Here is a 19,372-nt window from a genome sequence, read left to right as displayed (position 1 = left end):
TTTGCATTGACAAAAGCGTGACAAATATTAGTAACGGATATTTGTAACACTTATTATCCATTACAAAATTTACTAACGGTTATAAAGTGTCACTGAAATTAATTTTAGTAACGGATACGTCACAATGTATTAGTAATGGTTACCAAATTTGTTTATCCTCTGCTAGTAACGGATATAAGCATCACTTTGATTTTCTTTTGCTAACGGTTGCATATCCGTTACTAACGAATTTTCACTATATAAAAAGAAAATAATGGTTTCTCTAGCCCTTTTATATGTGGGCCACCTGTACTGGTGCTTGTATCTGTACCTACACCTTTTTTTACTCCACAATGTATCACTTAAGTTCTTCTATTCATCTACAACTCTAACAAACTCTAGTAATTAAATTCCTTCTATTCATCGACACAATGAAACGTAATGAAAAACAACAAAATGTTCTTAATGCCCACGCTAAGCAAGTAAAATAGTAAACTCTAGTAATCAAATTATTCCACTCATCCATATTAAAACGTAATAAAAAAAAAAAAACCCAACAAAATGCTCTAGGCTCATGTGCCAACCAAATACAACTTATATTTTCTCAAAATCTCGACACCCGCAAACTTGGGTTCCAAAAATTCTCATCATTAAAAGAAAACATCAATGTATATATTCATATTGTACCGAGTGGTACCTAGTGAAGAAAAACAATGAGCAGGATCCTGTTTAGCCTTTCTATTGTTATTCTTGATATCCAATATAGTTTCTAGCACAAATTCAATCTGCACGGAGTCAAGGACTGCCAAATAAGTAAACCAAAAAGACATGCTAAACAGGTATGTAGGATTTATAAGAAGAAATGTGCATACTCTTTTATTGTTAATCTTTTGCTGGTCATCTGGCATACTTGGAGAAGAGAACATCATATCATTTACTTTGTTCTGAACACTGAATATAAAATCTTTCACAACAAGGTCGTCACTCCTTAATTTCATCCCACAACCTATTCAAGTAAAAGTAGTATATGTATACATAAGTAAATTAGACAAAATAAGCTCAGTTCTTAACTTCTCATTCAGAAAATAAATTAAAGAAAATAAGCTTAGTTCTTAACTTCTCATTCAGAAAATAAAAATAAAAATAAAAAATAAAATTATGACAACATCTTCATGTGAATTAAAAACTCTTTGTAACCACAATGCAGTGCTACTTGTAACCTTATCACCATTGCATACAAAATAAAAACCAAACTTAAGGCCTTCTTAGTACCCTTAACATTATGATTGGCAGCACCAACATAATTTTCACTACTAAAAATAGTAAATGGAATTAAAGTTGAAAGTATAACTAAAATGAGATGATACTTACCGATTCAGCATGCAGTCCGCTAGAACACAAAATATCCAGGGCCTCAAGATACATCTCTGTCACGACAATACGACATAGATTATTAGTCTATGTTCAAATCTCCATATCCAAATATGAGGCATATATAATAACCTATTGCATGTCACTACACAGTACAAACATAAGTATTTATCCCAGCTGCCCAACATTTGTGTGATCAGCTCTTAAAAGTAACTGATATAATTAATCAATCTCTTCTACAAAATAAATATTGAAGTTAAACTAATCATCTCATGTGGGCAAGTCAAGTCAAGATGAAACATCAATCATACTGTAAGAACCTAAGTAGCACCTGTACCACTTCAATCAAACAATTCCAGCCATGCATCAAAATATTACATAAATTGCTCACAAGAGTATAAATATGTTGTCTAACAGAAAGCTAACATCAACAAACTGTACAACTCTTAAAGAGGAGGAAAACAATGAAGATAGAATTGGAATAACACTTTTGAAGTTAATCTTCAAGTTCGTCAGTGATTCAAAATGAGAAAGCCAGTTGTGGAAAGTGAAACGTATGTCAAGATCAAGCTCTTGAAGTTTATTCCCCATCATAACAGATATCCAACCATCAATGCATGCCACATTATAGACGCCCTCTTATAGTAAGCAGAACTTGTGTATTTCTGATGCATCATGGACAGATATCACTCTATCTACAAAATTCAAGAAACTATATTTAGGCATACGTTATACATACCCTGATGTGCTGCTGCAAAACAAGATCTACGACACATAAACCAACACGAGTACTAGAAATATCTAGAAACAAGAGCATATACTAGAAGGATTACCTCCCTCCATTCTCATAAGATCATTGGAAAGTTTCTTGAACGGTACCTCTGCAATATTCAAAGTTAAAGAAACAGTTATGTTGTTATTCAGACACAACATCTAGGATTGCATTAGACTCTACTACTAACAGGAACAAAGACTGTATTTTGTAAGTTACACCATACCAAGTTAAAAGAGCATCGGACGGACCTGTACTGTGAAAATATTAGGACCCTAGAGTCTCGCTCCTTCAGCTTTGGGAGCAACCTATCTAAAAGGAAGAAGCATTGAATATCTTTGGAAGTTGCATTGGAGGTTCATAAGAGACCATAGCTCGTGAAGATTATTCTGCAGAAAACAAATCTCATAATATTACAATATCACACACACAACACACTCTTGTAATGGACATACAAGTATTACGTGTTACAAACTAAGAACCAAATCACCATTAACTAAGAACTTTTTAAAATTTGGAAGGAAATAGAGTAGTAATAAGTCGTCGAGTCTCGCCCTCTTTTTCTTCTGTCCACCAAGAACATCAATGTGCCCTCTTGTTTGTTCCTAGTCATATACATCAATGGGTACCGCTCTAACAAGAACATTCATGGAAGGATTAAAGTCCTGCTACCCCATCTAAAGTGAGTCCTCCTTTGTCTTTCAAAAAAACCCATCCACCTTATGTGGAAGAACCCCTCCCCCCATTTTTTATAGATATAAGGAAACTAAAAAATGGAGAAAAACAGTGGATACACTTTAATTTATGATGGCACTTGGTTACTTGGAGCAGACAAGGTCCTGCATGGTTCAAGCAGGAGGTGTGTAACATATAACCAATACAAGCTTGTTAATTAAATAAGCATACCTTAGTGCAAGCCACCTCCTTTTCACCATGCATGTCCAACTCCTAGAAATGCTTAGCATAGAAGTTCATGTTCAGATCCACCGAAGGCAGCAGTAGAGGAGATGGTGGTCCTAATATATGTATTAGTCTACAACTATATCGTGAAGCAATATAATGCTAGAAAGACGCTCTAGCTGTATCACCCAAAATTTAAAAAAAGATAAAAAATCTTTTTCAATCATCCGAAACCAAGTGGTGAAACAAAACCCACTAACATATTATCAACTACACTATTTAAAAACTGAGATCAAATTATAACTGAAAGAACAACGCTTCATTTACAAATAAAAATTTTACTAACCAACTCTATTACCTTTGTTTCAATTCAAAACCATACACTTTCAAAAAACTTAAACCAAGACTCCAAGAGCAAATCCAAGTCCGTGTCTTCATCCACTGCACTCCACCATCTATGTTCTAAAAAACACACCCACGTTGCAAAACAAAGCAAACATGGGTCAAACAAATTGAATTTCTTTGGTATGAGTAGACTAACAACAAAAATATATATATAATAATCTATCAAATGAATAATATAACATTACAAACAATTTCAACTTGAAGACAATATAGTTCCGTTTTTCCAAAACGGTGTAGTTTCTTCCCAAGTAAGATTTCACCCCAACATACAAATTCCAAGAATCTCATATAATATTACTCGTCATTCCCACTTTCCAAAATAACTCACAATACAATACCACTTACATTTCATTTATTAACTGCACATATGATAACCTAATTAAATATGAGTTTGGTATACCTTACCTTTAAGCCGACACGTCGTCTTAGGGTAGGATATTTACGTCCCTGCAGAAAAGATTAATAGATCCTACCCTCCTGCAAAACAGAGTTAGTCATCACAATAAATTGATTTATCTCAGCCAGTCAAAATTCTATTCATGACCCAACCTCATTTAAGACATTTAAGTCTAATTGATATAACCTGGTTCGTCCCGCATATTCGGGGAATACCACTTATCATAATACCTATATCAAGGGTAGTCATTCATATGACATCATTACGTCATAAAGTTTCTGCGTGTATAATCATAGATCTCAAACTATCACAAGTCATTAATAGTTTCGTAATAACATATCAAGTTATAGTCAATTCACAGTCACATAGAACTCACAATCATTTACTAGTATTATTCACCGTCACACTTCATATCCATAACATCACACAATTCATATACTTTTACTTTAGTATCACTCGTCTACTTATGAGAACGAGGAAAAGTCACAACCAAGGAGTACATTCATCCCTTGTGAGTATCAACTCATACAAACCACGTAAACATTTCTCATAAGAAATCATAGACATCATATGCCATAACTCCATCACACATTAAAATCAATATTTTTTACTTTGCTTATTAATTATCTTGTTGACTCCTTTATTCAAAGACACAGCCCAACCTTTAGTTCCTACTCCACGATTTGCACTACACACATTTGCCAAATCACACATATCCGTTCACTCACACCGAAAAGTACCACTACAAGACATACGCCCCAAAGCGGGATATCGCCTCCGGGGAAACATACTTTCATCTTGTAAACTTCGAAACTTGTGAGTCACAGCCATCTCTCGGGCTTTCCATACACATAATCACAAAGCCTCTTTGGGCATAACAAATATCAGGTCATTCATGGCACATTCAATGAATACCTTGGGTCATTCCCGCCACATTCAAGGAATACCCATCATAACACTAACGGGCCATTCATGGCACATTCAATGAATGCCCTGAGTCATTCCCGCCACATTCAAGGAATACCCAAACCTACATTCCCGTACATTCAAGGAATACGACCAACCAAGCAAGGCTTAATACCTTAGTTCCTCTCTAGGGCAGTCCAAACGATTGGGTCATTCATGGCACATTCAATGAATACCCGGGTCATTCATGACACATTCAATGAATACCCATCTATCACATGACATCACAAGTCATAATATCTCATTACCAAATCCTGAGGCGTGGAGAGTTCTAAAGATGTGGGCGACACATTAAAACATTATTATCACTTATAATTATACTAGCATTACTCATGTCAAAATAGACCACACATGCAAAGAGTCACTTTCGCGCGTCAAGGCAAATCAAGCACTTAAATATCATTAAATGTAAACAGACTTATAATCAAACAAATACAATTTTTATAACCATACTCATATATACAATATCGTAAACAAATAGTTCATTAGCCCAAATTCAAGTCCACACACACTAATGTCTAAAACATATCCACATATACTAAAGTCTATATTCATATACAACTTCTATCTCCCACATATATATTTATGTAGTCTCAAAACAACAGTAATTTCTAACATAATCACATAGTTATCACACAAACTAATATATATATTATAGATATAGTGTAGTGGCTGCACTTTGCTCAAAGTCGCCTCACGATCCAAATCTTTCAAGATTGGAATCAAACCACAAGTAGTTCTTATCAGCCACATAATCAATGCTAAGGTTTTTTCCTACATTCATCCAAATGACATGTAACTTAATTATTTAGAAACTAAGGTATTTAGATATACTTTTTCATGTAGAACTCGAAGTCCCAACCTTAGCCCATCTAAAAGAAAACTTAGGTCGAAAACGGAAAATAAAAATCCTAATATTCAGCAAACTAGATTTCTGACGGACTATCTTCCGAATGACACAACGCTTTCCACAGGTGTCCAAATGCATCAAGGCTTTTTGCGTTAAAAAAGCTAACACACATAACTTACTTTCTTATGTTTTACAAAAATACCCAATCATCAAGGTCAAATCTTTCTTAGATAATGACAACCAAAGTTATACAAGCTTCCCCAAAGATTTTATTACTATATGTGTCCATATAATATATACATAAAACGTGAGTACAATTAAACAATGCGATCCACAATCAAAGCCTAATATGCTTTACACACTACTACTCACGTCAAAATCTAAATTAGATAATTTACCAACCAAGTTATACAATATCCGACGAAGATTTTATTACTATATATATATATATCCATATAAACAAACATATGAAAACTGGAAAAGTCAACATTCACGATCCAACGGTCCAACAATAACGGTCGGTCAAGTCAAAGTCAACGGTCAAAGGTCAACACCTCATGGTCAAGGTCAAACTCAACATGTCATGGTCAAAGTCAAACTGTCCTAGTCAAAGTCAAACTGACAAAGTCAAAGTCAAAGGTGAAAGTCAACCGTCCATGGTCAAATGTCAAAGTCAACGGTCGATGGTCAAAGTCAAACTGTCCTAGTCAAAGTCAAACTGGCGTTTCCGTGTTTGACAGGTTCAGAGTCATAGCCATGGTTCATGGCTAAGGTCAAAGGTGCATGGTTCACGGGCTCGTGACTAAGGTAATGGTTCGGACCCAACTGGCCAAGCCCAAACCTTAGAACCCGGAAGTCTAAAAGTCCACTTATTTATTCTACCTGACCCAATTGGATCTATATTAAATTATATGGACTGGCCCAAGCAATATTAGAAACGGGCCCAAAAACAGTTAAGTGGTTCGGTCCAAAAATACAAATGAAACGGGCCCACAGACTAATATTAGAACTGGTCCCAAAACTTACTTAAACTGGGCCCAAACTAAACTTAATTACACTGGTCCAAAGATTACAAAACAAATAGAAAAGGGCCCAACCACTTAAGTTAGATTTCGGCCCACATAAAACTAAATCGAAATTTCGGCCAACCACCATCGAAATTTCGGCCCAAAGAACTAATCTAAACTGGTCCAAAACTTAGTGGAACTGGTCCGACCCAACAACTTAAAACAAATCGGGCCCAACCAAAACCAAACCCATTGGCTTTGGCCCAAGCCCAAATCGGTGAACAGTTCACCTTCTTCCTCAAGCAGTTCTCCACCACCACCAAAATCCGACCACCACAACCTCCAATCGGCCACCCAATTCAACCCATCGGTTTTGCTCCTCATAGAAACCCCTACCACTTTAATGAAAACGAAATCCCCCAATGTTAGTAAATCCAAACTCTTCTCAACCTAGATCTAAAATTTCGGCTGCCATTAATGAGTTTTGGGAGCTTCCAACAGCCCCCATACAACATTCCAACATCAAACAAACATCAAATCCAAACAAAAGCGGTTCAAACGATTTTTAAAAACGATAACCCCAAGTTCAAGTAATGGCAAGACCGCCATTAACGATTTTCTTGGGAGCTTCAACCTACTAGAACAGACCCCTCTCCTCAAGCCCGCCCGTCCATCATACATCAACAACCAATTTATACTAGCTTCGACCGCACTCCATGACAACCTCCAAACTCACAACTGCCGACGCCATTAACGTCTCTTCCGGTGTTGACAACCTCACCCAAACAACAATAGTACAACATCAACCCAGTAACCCCGACATCAATCCACAAATCGTTGGGTTTTGATCCCCATTAACAACCAAATCCACAGTTAATCAATAAGAGTGCCAACAGAGGAAACAAGGAAAAAATGACGAATTCTCATTTGGGCTTAAAGCGCCCTTATCGCCCATAGAGCATGGACGGTTCAATCTAAATTTTTCGGAGTTTCAACAGATTTTAATCGGTGTTACTAACGACGGTTTTACCAATGACGAGCGAATATTAATACCAGAATAATTAACCTATTTCGTGAGATAGAAACTAATCTACTCACCTGTATGAACAGCTCGACGAATCCTCCTAGCCCGATTCGGCCCAATGCTCCAAACAAACCCGGCTTCTCTCTGCCTCCATTTTTTAATATATTATATTATCTTCTGAACCCTATTTTCTAGAAAAAAATGTTTATATACTTGGGTCCGAAACCCAAGCCCAACACAGACTCGGGTCCAAAACCAGGCCCATGTATCCCGAGTCCAATCCGACGAATTTTTAAAATAAACAATTAAATTAATTAATTAAATAGAAAAATACGTATAAAAACACGGGGTGTTATACTGTATCTCAAAATTTAAAACTAGATAAATAATCTTTTTGGTTTGACATATATCAAGGACTGAAACTAAACCTTTCCATACTAAAGCATTTCACCTTCCAAATTCTTTCTGTAATTAACAGTTTGAGTCAAGAACAAAGCCAACGTATATGTGGTGCAATATAAGAACTACCAAAGGTTTATAAGAACAAAACCAAAGTTGCCTCTTGCAATTGCATACTTGCAATGGGTATTGCCAATAGTATAATACATGATAAAGGTTTATCTCTTCATGGACAAATCTTTGCCATGCTTGGATTACTTCAAACAAGATAAGTGCTGCAAGAGCATTACGATTTTGCAACTACACAAGTTAATCTGCTACATAATTAGCCATATGTGCAACTCAGGAGAAATTATAATGTACAAGACTAACATGCACGCACGTACCATTCATTGTCACTTGAATCGCCTAGCTAGTAATATATATATCAGTAGAAATATTGAGCAAAGGAATAAATAATACCTCTTCTTTTGAGTCTGACATTTTCAATCCGAAGATGTTGTTCATCGAATGACATTTGTCTAAGAATTGCCAGACCTCCATAGTTAGGACAGGATATGCTCCTCAACGCGACTTGTAGCCTGAAACTCTCATTTTTAAGGTTCTCATTTTCGGCTCAGAGTATCACATAATTGCTTATGTCTTGTTGTGCCTAAACATACAACATAATAAGATAGAATGTTGTGAAATTTAAAATAGAAGCGACATTTATGTTGTGTTATCACATTCAGTAAGGGTTAAACAGGAAGAAGCATAAGAATTGGCCATTAATGAGTATCAACCAAACAGTTGAACCAAGTTAATGAGATTCTTCTTAATTCATATCCATCCACAAGTTTATTTTTACTACGCATGGATACCATTGTTGCTTGGAAAATGTGCATAATAAAGAAAATAGAAATAAAAGCTAAGAACACCCACCTTCATTTGAGTTCGTCGATTTTGGAACCGTAACTTAACTTGACTAGGTTTAAGTCCAAGTTCTTGACTGAGTTTCATACGTTGTTTGTCATTTGGGTGTGGACATTCCTTGAACAAACTAATTAATACTACAACTATCAACCCATTAATAAGAACAAAACCAACAATGAACAAACTTACATAGACTAAATAAGTGATTTCGAAGGAGTGAGAAAAAGTTAAAGAAAAAATACCTTCAACGAGTCACTACAAGTATAATGCTTCCCCATAATCATTTTCCCCCACTCAAGTTGAGCACCCCAAATACTCAATTTCAAAGACATTCAAACTACCAAGTTCTTATCGATCAAGATTGCTACAAACAAGTGGAATCTTGAACTTAGTAGGTTTGAGCAAACTTTCGAGATGCGAAAATTTTGCTACCAAAGGAGGCTACTACAATTAACTACTACCACCAATGCTAATTGCGAAATCAAAAAGAGTAATAGTGTCAAACAAAAGGAGGGAAATACTGTTGCTAATATTAACCATCATGCTAATATTGCCCTCCAATGAGCATACCACCTATCCACACTAAAGAACTGGGTGAAACATATCTTCAAACATTTCAATGCCAACTCAATGAACTCTAAACCACACTCAATTGTATCCTTCACTCAATTGAACTCTAAACCACACTCAATTGAACTCTAAAGTAGAATAGGAAGATGGGCACTGCTGAATGGGGTTAGATTTTGCTGTTAGTGTTTATGAGAGAAATCAGAGAATTTGAGAGAGAGGGAGTGAAGCAGGCAACAACTACATCAAGTGAGTGAGAGAGGTTTAGTTTTAGGGTGTTTTTTTTTGGTTATTTTCTTATTTTTCCAAAAAAAAAAAAAAAAAAAAAAAAAAAAAGTGGGAAGTGAAATTGGTTTAAAACTTGGTATTTGGAAGAGATATGCCAACCGTTAATAACTCTCGTAGAACCATCGGGTACCTAGGGAGATTACCTGACAGATGGTCAGATTATACCCGACGGACAAAATGTGTTGGGAACTTCCTACAGATAGAATCCATTGGGTATTCTTTATGGCATCGATCTATTGGGTAAACTCATTTTTTTGGTAATGCTCACAATAACTACAACTCCACACTTTACTATTTATATAGAGGTCGGTGTATCAATTAACTAACTAATGAAAACTGGGTTTGCACTTATAGGTGCTTGGGTTATAAAGAATGATTGAGTAGGTGAAGAAAAATGGGTCAAGCGGTAATATATCACTCAATATAACCTCTTTCAATAAAAGGAGAAGCGTCAAGAATAGGTAACTCCAAAAGATAGTACTAATTCAATCAAAGTAACAGACAAAAAAAAGACATCTGCAATGTAACTATATATCATCATATTCACAACTCTTAACATCAACTCCTTTCCTTTCTTTCTTCCGTAAATCAAAGATTACTACAACAAAGAAAGACATCATTTTCAGATTTTCAAAGTTTGGCATTGCACTAAACTTAACTAATTGTATGTCTCATACCTTAGGTTGTTCCCTCCTTGCATGTAATCTGCTCTAAGTAGTCCATTTCCCGCAAGTAGGTGCTTGACACACCTAAATAAAGTAAATAATAACAACAAAGGTTATGAGGAATCCCTGAGAATACTAGCTTACACCTTATTAAGCAATCAACTGAATCAAGTACTACTACAAAAATCCTCGTTGTATTTGAGATATGTAAATTCTAATTGCAGTGCCAAACGTAAGACAAAACTGTCTTAAGCTAGCTGCATTGCCTTGTCACCAAAAGTTTGTTTGTTATACAGACAAGATGATGAGCCACAGATCGTTAAAATTTAATTGGTGTGTCTACAAATGAAGTCAAACTGGAAACTATGCATCTTGACAAACTAAAAGCTTTCTCTGATTAATTAGCATGTAATATGTCATACAAGGATCCCAAAAGAGTAGTGTTACACTAACGTTTCACAAAAGTAGAATATATCAATTCAAACTTATCAAAAGAAAACATGAAACATGAGCATTAGGTATACGTAGCATTAATACCCTTCCATTTTAGATATCAAATGATGCACTGACAGATAGTATGCATGTGTAACACTTAAGGGAGATGGCGTAATCAAGTAATAATGAATACACGTAAATTTCTAATTAAATGTGTAGGTAAAAAGTGGCGTAATCAAGTAATAATGAACACACGTAAATTTCTAATTAAATGTGCAGGTAAAAAGTGGCGTGGGGTTTCCTAGTAGGAGACCGAGATTAGTCACCTAATTAAGTGAAACAAATAGAACACCTACTTACAAATTACATCAACCATGTGAACTATGTCCATGACGAAGTTCAAAAACTTCATAACATCTACCTTAAAATTGTAAATCATACATCAAATAATCAACTACAATACCAACCACCTTACAATAAAAATGAACAAATAAACTAACTGAAAAGGTCTTACCTTAAGAACTGAAAAGTTAGGAAGAAAGGACGGAGCTTGAGCAAATTCGAACAAATCCACTGTTTTTCAGGATCTGAAAATGCAAGTAAAAGCAAGGATAAGGTGCAATCGAACTTTCATCTCTTTCAATTCATACCTGATGATAATAATCATACCACGACTTCCTCCAAAATTAACCATTGAAACAGTTTATTGAATGGCCAACATAGAGTAAAACCAAGAAACCCCATTTCTCATATACTAAAACCCTAACCCTAGGTCTATAAATTATAAAATAGAACTAAAAAGGGGTGGTAAACTTGTATACTATGGCTTCCAAACCCCGTCTCTCTTTCGCCATTTCATCGTGCTCTATAATCTATATGGTGGTTTTGGTACACAAGTGCGTTTTCTTTCGGTAATGGTCTAATGGAACTATGGAATGAAGGTTTCTCTTTGTTGAAAAGGAAATAAAGGGGGAATAATAAAAAAGAAAGTGGGTGTTCTGAGTTTTCAGAATTTTTCAATGAACCCAAAATTCTTTGGTCACATTTGCACATCCGTTAGTTAATAACTCGATAAACTTCACAAAAAAATTCGGTAATTTACTAACGGTTAAGTAACTTTGTAACAGAACTCTACGTGTTATTATTTTACTAACGGATCAATATGCGTTACAAATGAGAAATCGCAATTGTTAGAAAATCCATGTTATGGTGTAGTGTGTGAGCTGTCCAGGTGACCTACTGAACCTGTGAGCCATCTAGATGTCTAACTAAACCTATGAGCCGTCCAGGTGGCCAATTGAACATGTGAACCATCCAGGTGTCAAACCGAACACGTGAGCCGTCCAAGTGGCCAACTAAACACGTGAGTTGTCCAAATGTCTAACTAAACCTGTGAGACGTCCAGGTGGCCAATTGAACCTGTGAGCCGTCCAGGTGTCAAACCGAATACGTGAGCCGTCTAGGTGGCCAACTGAACCTATGAGCCATCCAGGTGTCTATGAGCGGCTTGGTCACATAGACTTATGATCAAGACTAAATCCCTAATGGAATCCATTAGTAAGGGTACTAATATGGTGGTACATACAATAATGAAGGAGAAAGTGGTTACAAATAGAACAATAGATGAGTAAATGACTGATATCAAGAGAAAAATGGATTGGGCTAACATCCTAACAAAATTTTGATGGATAAGACTAGGCATACTGGGCTTAACACCAACAAAATGTATTATAAGTTAAGAGAGACTATACCTAATAAGCTTAGTAGTACTTAAGTACTTAGGTCTGGCAATTATGAGGCTCTTTAGAGAGTGAGGTCGTCACCAGCTGCCTTACCTACCTTACCTGCTTAAGGGGTAAATCGGTCGTGATTACAAAAAACTAACAAGAGATGAAGAAGATTACAAGGTAAGGACACCAAATTAACTACCCCAAAAAGGATTCATCCCAAATTTGCCTGCAAGATATGTGGAAAGCCTTAATTACTTGCAACCACCAAATCGCAATTGCATCCAAACGCTAGGGTATGCAAAGTGTAAGAATAAAAACCTTTAATCTACACACCAAAAGTAGAAGAGTGCAACACAGCAGGAACAACCAAACATATACCAAAAATCCAAAAAATCAAAAGTGGAAACAAATCCTTAAAATCCAGTTTGCTAGAACCCAAATGATCAAACCCTAAACAGAAAAAATGTTTTTTTTTCATTGTACCCAAGTGACAAATTAAGAAGAGAAAATAAGATGATTTGGGTAATGGGGAAGGGAATATTTGGTTTTGAAACCCTATAGAAAACTAGCTAGGGTTTGAAGTGGGTTTTTAGTCGCCTTATCTTTCTTTCAGGCGCACAAAAATATAATGTTTTAATATACTATACTCTTGAGTAGAGCGGTAGTAAGAACAAGCTAAGTTAACAACTAAAACCATGTACGCCAATGATTTTAGCAATCAAATTCAAGCTCGATTAAAATAAGTAGATATGTAACGCCCTATTTTTATTAAATGTTGAAAATTAATTATTTTACAAAATTTAATATAATATTGACTATGTCTTAAGTTGACTATTAATTTGGAATGAATATGTATATGTTTGACTTTTTGAAAATGAGAGAAAATAGTTTGTTTGGTTTGAAAATGGTTTAATAGAAAAGTTTTTAAGTTTTAAATTATTGTGTAGAGATTTTGCTAGTAAGGAAACATTTTTTTTGAGAAGAAATAATTACTTTATTTAAGAAAGATAAAAAGGGAGAAAATGTAGAGAGATTTGGATTAAAAAGGAAGTATCCTTAATTGGGGTGAGAGATTTTTAAGTTATGGATAGTAAATATTTCATAAGAAAGGAAACTAAGTTTATTCAAAGGAGAGATTTTTGGAAAGAGCGGTTTTTATTTATAAATGAGATGTGTAGAGAATTGTAAAATAAGGAATAGTCTTTAGCTTATTTTTGGGATCTAAAAGAAAATGGACTTACTAGAATAAAAAGAAACAAAACAAGAGAAAAAGAGGAAGAATGAAGAAAGAATGACATAATGATAAAATGGTTTTTAATATATACTTTTGGTGTTTTAATTTCTTGGAGGTTTCTTACTACTTGGAGTTTTCTTGGATTATATATGGAGTATTTTATTACTTGGTGATATTGGATTTTACATGGAATATGACTTTCTTGTTCTATGATTATTTTTTCGCGTAAACTAAAAGTGATTATCGATTATTTTAGTAGACCTCACTTATGATTATTTTCAATTAGTGATTGTCGTTTAATTTTATTTGCATGAAATAATTAAATATGAGGAGATGTATAATTCGGCGGTTTAAATTTTAAGAAATTAATTGGTATTAAGCTTTGGTGTACGTATGAGAAGATGGTAGCATATATTAATATTTTGATTTAATTGTATTTGCATGAAATTTATTATCATTACTTTGTTCTTATAAATAATGTATAACATATATGAGAATAAAAATGGGTGTGTCTTGTCATTGTGGTTTGAGCCATTATTTTGGAATTTTAAAAGAAGCAATTTAGTGTTTGTTGGGCTAAAATAACAGCGTGTGTAAATGATAGATTTTTTAATTAATTATGAAATATGTATTAAATGAGATGGGTAATACTATTATTGATTTCGATGGCATGTGATATATGTAGCAATGTAGAAATGTTGTGATGAAAAAGTGATTTATTGTTAATACATTTGCTTGGTGTTTGGGCGTCTGTAATGGATTAGCAAATATTTGGACATGAATGAAAGTACATATTGTTAGGTAACATGGTATATATGGAATGCAATAAAAATATTGTGCAGCGTTTTTGGATTAATTATGACATTTTGTTATACGCTGAAAATTTATTTGCGATTCTATGGTCTGCAATATTTGTTGGCCACTTATGTTGTTATTGAGAAGTATGTAATTGTTGTTTTAAATTATATGATATGATATGTTGCATAGAATTCTCTAATCAATTACAGTATTCATTAAATGCAACATTTTTGAGAAATAAAGACATAATTAAATGTTTCGTTATATTTTTGGGATGCTACTAAAATATATTGTAGCCATTATGGAGATTCGTGATATTTCCAAAGGATTTGAGGTTTATAGTGCAATAATTTATTTGGCACGTGAAATAATTATAATGATAATGATATATGAGTTATAAATGCATGGCAACCTATTTTATTGGCACCTGATAAAGTGGAATAGATGATATTCCAAAACGTTGTGTTTTAGTACAATTATTTTATTGGCACGTGATAGAGTGTCGAATGATTATGAGATATAATTGTAAGCTAGATATTTGGATAATTTACATAACAAAAATCCTAGGTCCTAGTTACCACAACTCATTTGATTATATGATTACCCCTTGTGAAGGGTATGTGATTTTGTTTCAAGGGAACTTGGAGCCCTTGTAGCCTAATAATGGCTTTGTTTATCTCGTCGCTAATTCAGTATGAGACACGCGATATTTTATGCCTAATAAATTAAGGCTTACTCACATAGTTTTGGCATCCGTGTGGGGGTTACTTTGTATGCGACATCCCACTTAGGGTAACTACGCCGGTGTGGTTCTATTATGTGAGTGAGGTATGCGGATGTGCATGTTCGACTCGATAGAGGGGAGCGATTGTGATAGATAGGAATCTAGGTAAAACATAGAGACGGCGCGATTCTAGGGATACTTGAAGAAACTCTAAATAATAATTATGATGATATATCAAAGTATACATTAAATCTATAATAAATGATTGACTATGGTTGTGAAATTTGTCATGGAGATTGTTCTCTTTGGTTTGATGGAATGATTGGAAATTATGTTTATGATATACTTTATTTTATTATATTTTATTTCTACTCACAATTGTTTTGTAGAAAGGTGGGTTAAGGTAATTATTTTTCAGGAAATGACTCACTCTGTGATTAGACCTATGTATGTGTAAATGTATAGTAAGTTTAATTTTTATTCTTTTTATTATATGATATGGATTTAATTAGAAGCTAAGGCGTCTCAGTGGAGGAACTATATGCCTTATTGATTATATATATGTATGTATAAGCTTGGTTTGTAGTTTAGGACTGCTTATACCAGCATTGTTTATAATGTTGACCATATTTGCATGTTTTCTTATCGGGTGTGTTCATAAAATAAACATAAGGATGTCTATCTTGCCCGAAATTCGAAACCTGTCCAAAACCCGAACAAAATACCCGCACCAAACCCTGCCCGAACCTGACAAAATCTGAACCCGAACCCAAACCAAAATACATAGGGTAGCGTTTGGTCACATTCTCTAAACCCGGCCCAACCCGAGCCTGACCTGATAATTTAGCCCTAAACCCGTTAAAAGGGCTAAAACCCAAAACTGAACCCGGACCAAAATTGAACCCCACCCCAAATCCTTTTTCAATTGCATACTACTAATCTCATATAAAAGAATGAGTTAGATAAATATTTGGATTATGATCTCATTCATGTTTACAATGATGAGTTATTTAATATATTGGATTATGAAAAAATATATGTAGGGATTTCCAATTTTTTCAGTAATTGCACGTGATCATGTGTTTATAGTTCATTCTGAGTCAATCTATTTCTAAATGATATCAAATAATTATGTCCGAGTATAGGTGATAATTACTTCCAAGTTAATTAGAAGTTTTATTTTAGTTGAAGGATTGGTGGATAGCCGAAGAAGAAATAAAATGTAGATATATATTTCAAATAAAGTTTCTTATTGTCTTCTTTCTTTATTTATACCGGGCTTTATCCTACCCGAAACCCAAACTCGAGCCCGATGGATACCTGAAATATAGGGTTAGGGTAGGGTTTGGTCAGACTTCTCAACAAAATACCCGACTCCGAATCCGACCCGTTGAAAACATGTCCGGGTTCGGGTAAGCCGATACCCGTTCAAAACCCGAAAAGTCAGGTTTGGGCTGGGTCAGGTACCCGTTTGGACATCCCTAAATAAACATAGCTGATAATTCTTGACATGATTAGTGTTGAAAAAGGTTGATTGCAGCATGTGGTTTACTTTAGTGTTTCAATAAAGAATATGTGTGCGTGATTTCCATTTTGGGGTGTAATAGTTTTTCACTTGAGGCAAATGTTGTATTTTGTTACAATTATAATGGAAGAGTTGTACGTTCAAGGAAGTTTGTAACTTAATCATATTTGTGAATTTTCTGTTATGATAAGAAGTATTATAACACCCCGTTTATTTTCTTTATATTTTTCCCTATTTATTAGGGTTTAAAAAGTAATAATAATATAAAAAAATAAAAGAAAAATATAAATATAAAATAAGATAAAAACGTGGGAGAGTTAGAGGGGTTTGGTTACAACCGAACCCTCCCTCTTTGTTAGTATTTTTTTTTTTTTTGGTTTTTGAAATACGAGAGAGAGAGAGCACCTTACCGTTGCTTTTCGAGTTCACCGGTTATCTTCGGGTGAGTAGTCTAAACCTTATTTTTATATAATTGATTTATTACTATTGTTTAGATTAGTTGTGTATTTACTTCTCTATAATGGAACTTTGAGATTGAAATTATTTGTTTAATCAGAGACTTTCGGTATACTGAGTTATTGGCACCAAAAGTTTAGCTTTGATATATAGGTGTTGTCATGTTGCAGAGTATTTGTATACAGTAGTGAGTAAACCATGTATTCATTGATTGATTGGTAGTATTAAATAGGCCGGCAACTGTTTTGAATGTTGTGAAGTCATTGGATTCATGTTATAGAGTTTTGATTTTCAGAATTTCAGAACTATTCTTGGTAATTTAAGCATAGAAAATTCGTTTTTGATCTTTTTTATATGAATCTAATGCCTGTTTACTGTAGACACGCATAGCTACAACTTTCATGTTTTGTAAAATTTCATATCTAGTCATTTTGCATACTAAAATTGAAGTTGAAGTCTGACGCAGAAACTGGGACTAAACTGAGCAGTATGGAGTAATAAAATCATATAAAATCAACAATTTACTCTTTTGTGTTGATTCCAAAAACATTAGAATCTAGACTTACAGAGATACAACCTCATACGTTGACCTGAGTTCATACTCGTGTTTAAGATTATGAAAACAGACTTTAATATATGATGGCTGTTTGTGCACATATTCTGGACATGTTGCATTATAGGAAATGTATAGGACACTATACTTTGTACATTTGTGCAAAACCAAAACCTAATGAAACCTTAGAGAGGCTTTTATCCGACGCAGTGAGCCTCACTTAATTTGGATAAGTGACGGAAAAGATATGACCCCGACAATTTTATGCATCAGTAATTCTATTCGTCAGAAAACAATTTTCTGCATAGGGTTTGATCACAAATTGCATAAAGATAAGCGGAGAGTTAGTGTCACACCCCAACTTTCCAGAAAAATTAAAAACTGATATTCAATCATCTGGAAACCCAGGGTGAAACAAAACCCACTAACATATTATCAACCACGATATTAAAATCTGAGATCAAATTAAAACTGAAATAACAATGCTTCATTTACAAATAAATTTTTTTACTAACCAACTTTATTACATCTGTTTCAATTCAAAACCGTACACTTTAGAAAAACTTAAACCAGAAGACTCCAAGAGAAAGTCCAAGTCACGTGTCTTCATCCACTGCACTCCACCATCTATGTTCCCAAGAACACACCCACGTTCCAAAACAAAGCAAACATGGGTCAGCAAATTGAATTTGGTGTATGAGTAGACTAACAACAAAAACTATATAATAATCTTTCAAATTAATAAATATAACTTACCAACCATTTCAACTTGGAAGACAATATAGTTCCGTTTTCCTAAAACGGCGTGTAGTTTCTTCCCAAGTAAGATTTCACCCCTAATATAAAATTCCAAAAATCTTATATAACAGTACTCATCATTCCCACTTTTCAAAATAGCTCACAACATAAATACCACTTACATTCCATTTATTAAATGCACATATGATAACCTAATTAACTATGAGTTTGGTATACCTTACCTTTAAGCCAACACGTCGTCTTAGGGTAGGATATTTACATCCATATAGAAAAGATTAATAGATCCTACCCTCCTGCGAAATAGAGTTAGACATCACAATAAAATGATTTATCTCAGCCAGTCAAATTTTCATTCATAATCAAACCTCATTTAGGACATTGAAGTCTAATTAATTCAACATAGTTCGTCCCGTACATTCGGGGAATACCACTTATCATAATACCTATATCAAGGGTAGTTATTCATATGACATCATTACATCATAAAGTTTCTGGGTGCATAACCATAGATCTCAGACTATCACAAGTCATTAATATTTTCTTAATAACATATCAAGTTATAGTCATTTCGCAGTCACGTAGAAATCACAATCATTTACTAATATTATTCACAGTCACACTTCACATCCATAATATCACACAATTCATATATTTTT

The 19,372-nt window shown here is 34.4% G+C and overlaps 1 protein-coding gene across 11 annotated transcripts; it reads right to left on the bottom strand.

The window, feature by feature from the left end:
- Positions 1-558: 558 nt before the first annotated feature.
- Positions 559-13,320, bottom strand: LOC147510461 (homeobox-leucine zipper protein ROC3-like). 11 transcript variants are annotated; one of them, XM_086602429.1, is made up of 11 exons: positions 11,607-13,320; positions 11,452-11,524; positions 10,515-10,586; positions 8,533-8,651; positions 3,029-3,138; positions 2,374-2,511; positions 2,184-2,231; positions 1,839-2,045; positions 1,351-1,406; positions 852-985; positions 559-764 (listed from the first exon to the last, which is right to left on the bottom strand). In XM_086602429.1, exons 1-5 carry the CDS (start codon positions 11,629-11,631, stop codon positions 3,071-3,073), a joined length of 357 nt encoding a protein of 118 aa, XP_086458555.1. In that variant the 5' UTR covers positions 11,632-13,320; the 3' UTR covers positions 559-764; positions 852-985; positions 1,351-1,406; positions 1,839-2,045; positions 2,184-2,231; positions 2,374-2,511; positions 3,029-3,070. The 11 variants fall into 11 exon arrangements, 4 of the variants coding, with proteins under 4 accessions (XP_086458555.1, XP_086458556.1, XP_086458557.1 ...); XM_086602430.1 differs by having other exon boundaries at positions 1,351-2,045; positions 11,607-12,893; positions 12,986-13,320; XM_086602431.1 differs by having other exon boundaries at positions 1,351-2,045; positions 2,349-2,511.
- Positions 13,321-19,372: the final 6,052 nt, after the last annotated feature.

This window comes from Coptis chinensis, chromosome 3, assembly GCF_015680905.1.
Source record: "Coptis chinensis isolate HL-2020 chromosome 3, ASM1568090v1, whole genome shotgun sequence".
Lineage (NCBI taxonomy): Eukaryota > Viridiplantae > Streptophyta > Magnoliopsida > Ranunculales > Ranunculaceae > Coptis > Coptis chinensis.
Note: the sequence above shows the minus strand (reverse complement) of the source record. Positions and strands in the feature narration are given on the sequence as shown.

Coding starts and splice junctions, on each gene's coding strand:
- LOC147510461 (XM_086602431.1), bottom strand. CDS start 11,631: ATGGTTAATTTTGGAGGAAGTCGTG. Junction 11,525..11,606: donor TAATTTTGGAGGAAGTCGTG/GTATGATTATTA, acceptor TTGCATTTTCAG/ATCCTGAAAAACAGTGGATT. Junction 10,587..11,451: donor CTAACTTTTCAGTTCTTAAG/GTAAGACCTTTT, acceptor TACTTTATTTAG/GTGTGTCAAGCACCTACTTG.